At 39.9% G+C, this 12,651-nt stretch overlaps 1 protein-coding gene across 6 annotated transcripts in view; it reads left to right on the forward strand.

The window, feature by feature from the left end:
- The window catches only part of LOC139474760 (synapse-associated protein 1-like), a 58,257-nt gene that overhangs the window by 19,468 nt on the left and 26,138 nt on the right, over positions 1–12,651 (forward strand). For 5 of the 6 annotated variants that reach the window (XM_071257877.1, XM_071257879.1, XM_071257880.1 and 2 more), the window contains exons 6-7: positions 1,915–1,980; positions 10,335–10,370. In XM_071257877.1, coding sequence (XP_071113978.1) covers positions 1,915–1,980; positions 10,335–10,370 — 102 coding nt within the window. The remainder of the gene's footprint in view (positions 1–1,914; positions 1,981–10,334; positions 10,371–12,651) is intronic. The other variant, XM_071257878.1, reaches the window with a different exon arrangement.

Consider the following 12,651-nt stretch of genomic DNA (forward strand, 5'->3'; position numbering starts at 1 on the left):
TCTTTCAACCCAGATGAAGCAGGTGATCGTTGTAGCAATGATTATGAGATTTGCCCAATCTCATTCAAAACCGATTATTATGCTTGATTTGATCGCCCAATCAAAGTCAGGGGCACATGCGATCTAGTCGTCTAGTGCCGTAACTTTCTGTTCAGAGTTGCGTCCCTTGCATGGCAGAAACCAATAATCATTGGTTGGAATCCCGGTTCGCCCCGATTATGTTTCTAGCTTTGTCAGCATCATACCCGTGCTCGTGGGTTTCACCGAAGTGGTAAACGACTTTGACCTGCATCACTTCGGGCTTTCCTCCCACATTAATCTGACACGCCATGATATAACTGGAATATTGTTAAAAGCAGCATTAAACCCAACTCACTCACTCATTCTAGCTTTGTTAGCATCATACCTGACACTGATCACTGGTAGACTATTATAAGCCACGTTAAACCCAACTCACTCACTCCAACCAAATGGTGGACCTTCTACATGGCTAATCCCTGTGGAGGCTTCTGTATGTTCTGGAGTGGAGCATGCAGTGCAGCATTACAGCTGAAGCTGGGGAATACAAATAGCCACATATTTGTGTATGTTGTGGATATTTGGAACATTGAGTCCTACATGATGTTTGGTATCTACACCCAACAACCACGCCAACTAGAACTAGATGATACAGAAAGTGAGATACTAAATCTGAATGTCACATGTATGTCATACAAGGTTGACCTCGTTTTATTCATTTTGATTGGATAACCATGACCTCAGTCACACCAGAACTACTTTTTGCCTTCATTAAAAAATCATGATACGTCATTCACTTTTACAAATAGGGTCTACAAGACAGAACTGAAGTAATCTCATGAAAACAAGACATTTACAAACATGTGTTTAAAACAAACAAGATAGTCACATGCATCAATTTTGCTTTGCATTCTATTTTAGGTATGCATAGAGATGCTACCCTACATTATATAATCAAGCTATTCATTAGCAATGTACGACAACTGATTGATCAGGGGGTCCCTTTGAGCGTGATGCACTTTCGCGACTTCAGTTTGATTTAATGTAAAAAGTTATCTGGTAAGCTATCTGGACAGATATCCAGATGACCCGTGAATTCCCAGGCAGTATCCCAGATAAGCAGTAACTCCAGGGACCCAGTCCGCTAGTTGATTATGATGCTGTGACTGTCATAAGTCTATGTTAAAAAATGGGAATTAGGGAGACAATCCTCTTAGGACCCAGCAATATCCGGGTTACAATAGTTCTTCAGAAACCTATGCTTGCCGTAAAAAGCAACTTTGCTTGTCGTAAGAGGCCACTAACGGGATCGGGGGGTCAGGCTCGCTGTCTTGGTTGATGCATGTCATCACATCCCATGTGCGTGGATCGATGTTCATGAGGTCAATCACAGGATTGTCTGGTCCAGACTTGATTGTTTACAGACCATTGTCATTTTGCTTGAATATAGCTGAGTGCAGCGTTAAACAACAAACAAATAAAAAAGATATCCAGACTTATGTTGGATGCTTCGGTTGGGCCCTTCAAAGTGTATTTTGTGTCACTGTGTTCGAATATGTTTAAACTTATGAATGAACTTACACAACTGCATGATCATATCACAAAGTGAACAGTTATCATACAGATCGTTCAAAAACTCAAAGGGGGCCCGACTTCTGATTTTGTGGCCCAAAACATCCCAAATGTGACAATAACCTTTTCTATTGATCTCTAGCGTAAAACACTGTGAGTAGATTACAGTTGTCTTTTCTTATTATGATGGTGACCTTGACCTTTGTTTGAAGCTGTCACTGAGGAGCAAACACAGACTACCAAGATTAAGTGTGGTATTCTCTATGTATACACTGTGTGGCTTCAGGCAGGACAAATAAACTTATATACACTAAATTGTTTCAGGTAGCACAGGAGAAAGTCGGTCTACAAGCAGTTCCCGCAGATCTTCCACAGGCAGTGAACACAGAGGTAAGTACTCACTTCACACACAAGGTGGTGGGGACCCTAGTGGTTGAAGGGTTGAATACCCGGGTTGACACACCGCATTGTGGGGACCCTAGTGGTTGAATACTTGGGTTGATACAAAGGGTGATGGGGACCCTGGTTCTTGAACACCCAGGTTGAGACACAGGGTGACGGGGATTGAAGCAATTCTAAAATATTTCTTCTGTAGCAGTCTGATCTGCATACTTTATTACCCCCCGCCACGAAGTGGAAGGGGGATATAGGAATGGGTGCCGTCCGTCCGTCCGTCTGTCACATTTCGTTTCCGAAGCAGATCATGAAAACCATACTATTTTTCTTCACCAAACTTGGCACATAGATAGGTCAAGTGGTGAACTGGTGCCTTTTGATAGTTTGGGATTTTAAAAAAAATTATTTTTCAAGTTTCCAATGGCAACGACTTTGACTGTAGTCCTCATTTCCGTAGGAGATCTTGAAAACCGTACCATATTTCTTCACCAAACTTGGCACATAATGTCAGTTCGCAGTATTGAATACATTTCCTTTCTTGTTGGTAAGTCAAGCATCGCTTGTGTGTATGTTCCTCCAAAAGTGTCATGGACACGGTTGTTGCATTCACTGACTAACTTCATGCAGATACACAACTCATTACAAATACATCAGTGTAACTGATCTTAAACCTACTCAACTGTATAGACACTGCTCCTAATTGTAATAAAGAAGTTGTTCGTCCATACGTCTCATCCTTAATCATTACAAATACAGTTACATATTCTATCATAAACTGCAGATAGCAAAACAACACCAATAATAACTTTGAAGTCATTTCCACATTAAATCCTATCTCCCCATGTACTGAAGTATCTTATCACCCAAACTGCCAACGGTCACCCGTGAAGATCCGTGATAGAATAGATCTTCAGCAACCCATGCTTGTCTAAGAGGCGGCTAAGGGGATCGGGTGGTCAGGCTCACTGATTGGTTGATGCATGTCATCGTATCCCAATTGCGTAGGTCGATGCTCATGTCAATCACTGGATTGTCTGGTCCAGACTCCATTATTTACAGACCGCTGTCATGTAGCTGGAATGTTGCGGAGTTAAAAAAATAAAGAAACAAACAAACTTTAAGAACAATCGATGTTGCTAGTAACAAATATAGTGATTCATGGTGATTCTTTTTGTCATGAGCGCTGAGAAGACTAGTTGATATTTGATGCTCTGCTTGTGGTAATGTGTTAGTCATGTAGTGTTGTGTTTTTCTTTAGACAGTTGGCGTCTATTTTCTCTTTGAATTTGTCAACATGACATGACATACATTTCAGGGCTTTGTGATATGTCATATTTCCTTGTGGGTACTTTCCGTTTAGATCACATGTGACGGAAATAATGACTGAACAAACAATATCTGCATTCTTGCGATAATTAGTAATGACGATAATCACCAGTTTGACATTTTGTTGGGTTTACAGTCTTCATGTTGGCGCTTTGCCAAATAAATGGAGGTATTGTTGTCTTTTACTGAATATTTGTTAGGGTGTTTCTTATTAATGGATATGAGTCCTTGGATGGGTGACCACGTTTCGGCAGCTTGACTCCTGAGAGTTTCTAGGACTTCGGTCCTGCCCCACACTGAAGCACATATAACACATGTGGCATCTCCTTGGGCAAGTGACTTTGTTCGAAATATGCCTCTGTTCGCCCAGCAGTGAAGGGGTACCCAGTAGGATGAGATGGCAATGTGGTTGTTAACCTTCTAGCACCTAACAGGCAGTTTGGGTTGAATACTCCCCAAGGAGCTGAGAATGATTCTTGAGTGTACATAATAATAGTGCTTTGAGCATGCCCCTGAGTGGTGTGGAAATATGCGCAATATAAAAAAAGCCTATTATAATTATTATAAATCCACAAACACTATCACACTAAATATGTGGGGGATGTGTTGTCATCAACATAGTGGCTGAGGAAAGACTCATGTGAAGTTATGCTTCACAACATTTCATGTGTGATCAAAAGTACTTCCTATTTCTGTCAAGCACTGCATGGGATGTTTTCATGTTATGACATGAATCTAAATCTATTTAACAGGCTACAACCCAATGATTTTTGTTTAAATGTAACCTATTTTTACTTTAAAAAAAATAAAAATAAATAATGTTGAAGGCATCTCTGAACAGCTGTCGACAGGTGAGATTCACATGAAGTATATTTGCGATTCAAAATTTGCAAAACACCAAAATAGTCATCTTTTGTCAAATGTTAGCCTTGCACAAGTCTCTTAGCAGTAATTATTTGTTTAAGTCTTAATTTCTAGATAATATAAATAATAATTATGTCACCAAGACTGGCATCCTTAGTGTACTGTTCACTTATCAAGACTTGCCTATTACAAGGATAGATTTACAGTGCACCTATGGACTTATCATTCAGTGCAGCCTTGGAGCAAGGCTAGTCAAATGTGTAATCTTTAACAAATGTTAAGTGATATATGAGTGGAAAGATACATATAGTATATTGCATTCAATGCAAAAGGGAAAGCATTCTCTCATTTTTTTCTTCTGAGGGACCGCATTCGTGGTCTTGTGGTAGAGCGTCCGCCCGGAGAGCGGAAGGTCAGGAGTTTGATCCCCGGCCGCGTCATACCAAAAGACCTTAAAAGATGGTACTTGTCGTTACCCTGTCTGACGCTCAGCATTAAGGGACTAAAACAAGGACTGGTCGGCTCGGAGTCAGTATACTGTGTCTGAGTGGGGTATTCATGTTAAACTGCGGCATGGTATCTCAGTGAGCTGCCACTATAAATCGGCATCAGTCCGGTCTAGTACAAGCAGCCACACACACACGTGCATGCACATCGCTATATAAGTGCAATAATGTTGGACGCGACGTGAAACACAATTTCACCTCATCTCACCTCTTCTTCTGAGGGTAGGGGCGGTTGGGTAGCCTAGTGGCGGGGGATATGAGTATTTCATGCTTGTTTGAAAAATGGTATATAAAATGTTTGAAGACACTAGCTTCTTTCAGGGAACTACTGGGGCGGTCTGGTAGCCTAGTGGTTAAAGCGTTCGCTCGTCATGCCGAAGACCCAGGTTCGATTCCCGACATGGGTACAATGTGTGAAGGCCATTTCTGGTGTCCTCCGCCGTGATATTGCTGGAATATTGCTAAATGTGGCGTAAAACCATACTCACTCACTCACTCACTCACTCACTCACTCACTCACTCACTCACTCACTCACTCACTCACTCACTCACTCACTCACTCACTCACTCACTCACTTCTGAGGGTACTTCAGGACATCAGCATGATGTGGATGAGGTGGACTGGTGTTTGGTGGTCCGGTGGGCTCAGATGAAACTCCAACAAGGAATTTATCATTGCCTATTTGTCATCCAGGAATTATTTATAATTACATCATTTAAGTGGCATAGTCAACAGTATTAATAATGAAACTGCCTTAAGAGTTTCAACCTTTATGTTCCTTTGTTGTGACATTTCAGTACAGATCATATTGGTACACCTTTGACTTGCGTGATGTATGGTGAGCCCCTATTGTAATGATCACAGGCCACTGGGATGCATCTGGAGTATTGCTGCTAGACTGCATTATGAAGTGAAATGGGGTTTAACGTTGCGTCCAAGATTATTGCACTTATATAGCGACGTGCATGCACGTGTGTGGTTGTGTGGCTGCTTGTACTGTTTGTGCCGATTTATAGTGCTAGCTCACTAAGATACCATGCCGCAGTTTCAACATGAATACCCCACTCAGACATAGTATACTGACTCTGAGCCGACCAGTCCTTATATTAGCCCCTTAATGTGGAGCGCCAGACAGGGTAACAACAAGTACCATTTTTAACGTCTTTTGGTATGACGCGGTCGGGGATCGAACCCCGGACCTTCCGCTCTCCGGGCTGATGCTCTTCCACTAGACCACGGAACACGGTCGACTGCTTTATGAAGACAGACAGACTTTATTTGGACTCATGCCATTTTTGGCCCCTTGCCATGAACACAAGACACATGGGATGTTTGGCATTAGGATGATTACAACATGTTATTATTTCCACAGAACAAAGTTCAGAACATTTGGCGAAATATTTGACTTAATTGTTGTTTCTTAGTTTAAAATATTCACAGACATTTTTGGCTAAATTTCTTTGGCAATCAATATTATCAGACATAAATAACATAACAAATTTGAATATTGATGGGTTTACATAATACTATTTCTTACTAAAAACACATCTCAATTTTCTATGGAAAGGACAAATCAATACAAATGAAATTCATCTTCCACGCCGTTAATATGAGGCAATTTCTCTCCTCTTGGGAAATCCTATTACTACCATGTGTCCCAGTTTCAATTTGTAGGGAATGACATGATAATCTCAGTCTAGTTAGTGCCACTCTATGATTGTAATTTAATACATTACCAATATGCTTTCTGTTTATATAAAGGATATAATGGTTCCTTAATTCTTGATACCACAGTGTCTTATACAGTCAAGTCCCATTAGTCCGACATCGATGGTTGCATATGATTATGTCGGATTTACGAGTATGTCGGATAAACGAAATTTAGTAGTATGAACGTTCGTGATCGAAAATCGGACAACTACACGATAGATTCAAACACGTAATAAAAAATATAAAATTAATATAAATAAGATGGAGGTAATCTAAGCATGTGATTTTTATCCTGTTTTCTTTATTTAAAGCATTAATTGTTTATTGTTAAGCAAGTTTATCTCTGCAGCAATTGTAATATGCAGCTACCAGCCGATTCGTCTCGCATCAAACCACGTGCTGTGTACTCATGGGCAGATGACCACGGAGTACACTGATCACTGTGTCGGATTAACGAGACTGATTAATGAGTGATTTCGGTAATTCGTTGCAAATTAGATGTGTCGGAGTCGGAGTGCGAAACTGTCGGATTAACGTGTCGAAATAGCACTGATGTAATCGGTTCCCATCATTATTGTCGGATAAAGCCAATTGTCGGATTAACGAGTGTCGGATTAACGAGACTTGACTGTGATTAATTATTTACCAGCATTGTACACTCTCCCTGTTCATGCAGTAGATTTGCTAGAGGTTGTCAGAAACACAAATTTTTATGGGCAGGGGTAGACACCTTTTGACATCCAACTAGTCTGTAGCTTATTTCGGACAAGCATAAAATAACTTTATTTGGGGTGAAAACAACTAGTCCAGATTTTCCTGAGACTTGGACTAACATAGCAGTGTCGGGTCTATCCTGTTGGGTGGAGAGAGATGAGCAGTTGACCTTAGTGCTATGACTGTCATAAGTCTATGTTAAATAATGGGAGTTACCATCATTGTAGGGCCTGTGAAGATTCCGGGGTAGAATAGGTCTTCAGCAAATATGCTTGCTGTAAAAGGCAACTATGCTTGTTGTAAGAGGAGACTAACAGGATCGGGTGGTCAGACTCGCTGACTTGGTTGATGCATGTCATCGTATCCCAATTGCGTGGATTGATGCTCATGATGTCAGTCATTGGATTGTCCGTTTCAGACTCGATTTTTTACAGACTGTCGTCGTAAAGCTGGAATATTCCTGAGTGCGGCGTTAAACAACGAACAAACAAACAAACAATCATTGTAGCGCTAAGATGACTTTGTGAATTAGGACTAATTCTATTATTTATAATAAACTGTATCGTTATGCAATGACTGCAAACACTTTGGGGATCAGGGCCCTGGAGTTCTTACTGTCTGAGTCATCAGAGGGACTGTTAAGGTTTACTGAGTTGGCCTGGAACCGCCACTTAAATACTGGTGTGGTTGTAGCACAGAAGATTGCTTATGATTGTCATTTCACCATCATAATCATCTGACATCAATATGTTCATGCCAGAATTGGCTATGTTTTTTTAAAACCACAATTTCATTTGACTTTTGGGGTGTTTTTTGTGTGTGTTTTTTGTGTGTGGTTTTTGGTGGTGTGTTGGGGGGGGGGGGGGGGGGGGGTCAATGTTCGGGGATTACGTGTCAAAGGTGCCGCAATTTACTGTGCAGAGTTGCATCCTGTTGGCATGCCAGAATATATTATGGGTTCAATAGACTTAAGTAGATGTACTAAACTAGCTTTTTTTACAATGAATTGTCTGCCGATGTTGCAATATATGTTATTTGGTCAATTTGCATCCTGTAACAAAGATTGTAATTGTTTGGTGTCTGGCTCAGTATTGATATAAGTTTATTTTGCTTGTTTACCAATCCAGGTTCTTCTGAAAATAAATATGAATAAACGAAGAACTGAATAATGATTGGTTGGTTGGTTTGTTGTTTAACACCGCATTCAGCAATATTCCAGCTATATGACAACGGTCTGTAAATAATCGAGTCTGGACCTGACAATCCAGTAATTAATATCATGAGCATCGATCCACGCAATTGGTATCGATGACATGCATTAACCAAGTCAGCAGGCAGGACCGCCAGATCCCATTAGTCGCCTCTTACGCTGAATAATGAGGCCTGCTTTGTTGCAATGTGTGACCTGGCAGATTGTGTGTCAACCTGACCTGGTGCCATGGATTTTGAGTGCTTACATCAGATGAATTTTCGGATCAATCAGCTTCAAGCTTTTATGTTCTTATTACAACTGCACGAAACATCAAGACAAGCATATCTGATTTCTGTATCACGAAAACAAATATGATTGGGGAGTTCTGAATTGCAAAAAATAAAGCTGGGCTACTGTTGGGGATATTTTATGTCTATCCTGTTGTTTCTGAGCACATGGCATCTGCGTCCAAATGGATGGTACTGTGGAGCATATAGTTGTGTTCTGCAACGTTTCTTTTGATGAATTGTAATTTCTGAATCAAAGTGGAAAAGAAATGAAGCCAAGTTGTTTTAGAAAGCTGCCATCTGATTGGCTCAAGGACCCACACATCTTTCATTTACATTTGAAAAAGAGGCCTTATATTGAATGACTAAATCACATTGACTGTGAAAATTAGGTATCAAACCTCATTGTGCTCGTATGAATTAAGATCTCGAGGTCAATAGAGGTTATCACGCAAGTGTGTTTGGGGATTGTAAATATCCTGCATTAGGAATAAACATTGTATTTAGCCAGCCTTGGCATTAATATTTATTATGTCACAGGGTAAGTGATGTGTCAGTCGGACAGTGACAGTAGCCAATATAGTTCCAACTGAAATCTGTTTCTTATACAGTGGCGAAGCAACATATACGCAAAACAACAGTTGTTTTTAATTGCCTTTCGCGGCAATCCATTGGTCTGTCCGCTAGAGTAACTGCCCTTTGTCAAAGGGAAGCTACTCTAACCCCAGTCTAAATGAGACGTCACGGGCACGGTCAGACGTTGTTGACAGTCGGTCCGTCCTGTCATAACGAGGTGTAGTCAGATGTACACACAGCGACAAAACCAAACAAGGTAACAATTCAAACATATTTCGGCCAAATCCAACTATTTTAATTTGTGGAGAAGGTTTCAAGTCGCAGAGGTCTACAAGCACAGATATTGCTACTGATCCCGCTTGGCTAGGCCTCGCGCCCTCGCAAAATTGTTTCGAAAATTATCTCCAAAGTAGCCAAAACTTATAAAATGCCTTAGCTACGTCACAGTTAGACACTGATTTTCAGTATATTAGACTGTTCTTTTGATAATGATAGCAATTATCCCTGTTGTTTATCCAGATTCCCGGTCTGGATGGTTAATTTTGACTCGATCGCCAAATGACGAGGACAACGCCATGTTTGTTTATAAACAGTGAAAGTAGTCCTACTTGACCTTTGATATTGCATCTCTATCCGCATATGACCCCAACGGATATCGTTTTTATCCGTTGGCTTTATCCTGCCGAGAAGCCTGCCCATTATATGATAAATAAATGTATTAGGATGAAATATGGTTGTAGCACAGAAGATTGCTTATGAATGTCGTTTCATCATCATAATCATCTGACATCAATATGTTCATACCAGAACTGGCCATGTTTTTTAGGACCACAAATTCATTCTTCTAGTAATTTGGGGTTTTTTTTAGGTTTGTTTGTTTTGTTTTTGTTTGTTTTTATGTTTGTTTGTTTGCGGGGCTTTTTGTGTGTGTGTTTTTTTGGGGGGGGGGGGGGGGAGTCAATGTTCGGGGATTACGTGTCAAAGGTGCCACAATTCACTGTGCAGAGTTGCATCCCTTGGGCATGCCAAAATATAAAAGAAAAAAAGGCAGTCAGATGTTCAGAACAGTCTTTTTTAAGTACTGGTGTCTGGGTCCCATGCACCATGTGCACAGTGGTTGTCGCACCTTGGTCGTTTGTGTGTAGGTCATGTGACTAATTTGCTCTTTGCAGAAGCCACAGAAGAGACAGACTCGGTCAACAGTGAAGGTATCTACAGGACTTTCCTTTGCATGGCTGAGTAATTGTCTACTTACGTGGCAATTTCGTGCAGTAATTGTCGCCATTCGGCAGACACAGACGCTTTCTTCCGAGTTTACAAACAGTAGAAATAGACAGTAGTATTGATTGTTGAGCAGCCTTATTTAGCCAGGACATTAACCAACAGATATATTGTTTCCAGAATGGCTGCTGACAAAGTGATTCTCAACTTGTCAATAACCTGTTCAATACTGCTGAGACAATGGACAGAAATAGAATATTGAATTAATTCAAAGCTGCTTGCCCAGCAGGAGAGAACTAATTATAGCTGCTGTTGTTTACTGTTTAATATGCATTGATCATGCTTAAGTATAAATCAATGCGGAGGGTTTATGATTATTAGGCTGGATTAGAATTTCACAAGGTACTTAGTCTGTTGTCCAGACCCTGAAACAAGTATGCCTAAAAACTCCAAGTAAGTTAGCAATACTTTGGACCCCATGGGGATTCCGGATTAGAATTGTGGATCGTTGCTCACAATATCAATCACTGGATTGTCTTGTCCTGACTCTATTTTTTAAAGGCTGTGGTCATATGGCTGGAATTTTGCTTAATTCGTCAACACAAACCAACAACAAACAAACAAAGAAGAATACTTTGGCAAGATAAACTGTGTATTTTGTCAATATGAAATTTACTCCTAAATAATTAATGGACATTAACCGTTAACAATTAAATGTTTATTGGATATACACATCTATACTTTGCAAATAAATATATACTGAACTGCAAAAGAACCATCAGAAAATCACTCATGAAAGTTTCCTATTGAAATATCGATACAAGAATGCTCAATCCACGTATTGGGGTGCCGTTTAACAGAAACTGCACAAGGAAACGCAAGTGAATTTTGATTTTCACAGAAAGCATTTGGGCCTTTGTACCATGGACGTGTGTTAAGCTGCATTCTGGAGACCTCTTATATCCATAAACCATGTCCCTTTTTAGACGTAAATATTTTTGGATACCTCCAAACAAGCATTGATATTTCAATGGGAAACTTTCATGAATTATTTTTATGAAATGTTTCTTTTGTGGTTCAGTATATAATATGATCCCAAATGTTTTCCTTATTTGAATGAAAGTTTAAATTGAGTCATTTACACTGACTTTGACCATGTTGACATGTAAAATGGTTTTATGTGAGAAATGGAATACTTAAAACGGTTGATAAGTAGGGCAAGTGTTGTAACTTTTCAGGCCATTGTGATGGTTGTAATGTATTTGTACCACTGTAGGAAGAGGTCAGGTAGCCTAGTGGTTAAAGCGTTCGCTCATCACTCCAAAGACCCTGGTTCGATTCCTGACATGGGTACAATGTGTGAAGCCCATTTCTGGTGTCCTCCGCCGTGATATTGCTGGAATATTGCTAAAAGCAGCGTAAAACAATATTCACTCACTCACTCACTCTAGGAAGTAACCAACACAAGCAGATTTTTAAAAAATCAATAGATGTACTTTTATCTATTGGTCAAAATAAGTAGTGTTTCATCTTATTTTATATTTGTTTGTTGAATTAGTTTGTTTGTTTGTTGTTTAATGCCGCACTAAGCAATATTCCAGCAAAATGAAAAAGGTCTGTAAACAATCAAGTCTGGACCAGACAATCCAGTGACTGACATCATGAACATCGATCCACGCAATTGGGATGTGATGACATGCATCAACCAAGACAGCAAGCCTGACCACCAAATCCCGTTAATCGCCTCTAACGACAAGCATAGTCGCCTTTTATGGCAGGCTTGGGTTGCTGAAGACCTATTCTAAACCGGATCGGAGGCTTAATTCAACAAACAAAACTGAAAAATAAAATAAAATACTGCTTATATCGACCTATGCATAAAGAAATGTATCATGTAAAGATTTTAGAGAGAAACTGTCATGCAAAATGATAAAATATTTATCCAAGATGAAAGATGGAACCTACAACAGTAAATGTCATGGTAAATCTATCTGCAAGTATAATATGTTGCAGAAACATTGTATACTATTGATTATCGCTTAACAGCCAACTCAAATATAGCATAATCATTACCAAGAAGCCAAATGGCAACATTAGATTTTCACGAAACCAACAAGTCAGACAAAGAAACCACAAAATACTCTCTGCCAAAATGTTTGCAAACACAAGTTTAGTGTAACCTTGTCTGCCCTGTGATGCTAGACAAGGAAGAACTGAAGGGCTTTTATTTAGTTCAGTTTTAGCCACCGTAGCTTGCACAATATTGCC

The sequence above is a fragment of the Haliotis cracherodii genome, unplaced genomic scaffold (assembly GCF_022045235.1).
Source record: "Haliotis cracherodii isolate W230 unplaced genomic scaffold, xgHalCrac1.p SCAF_3, whole genome shotgun sequence".
NCBI classification, from domain to species: Eukaryota; Metazoa; Mollusca; class Gastropoda; order Lepetellida; family Haliotidae; genus Haliotis; species Haliotis cracherodii.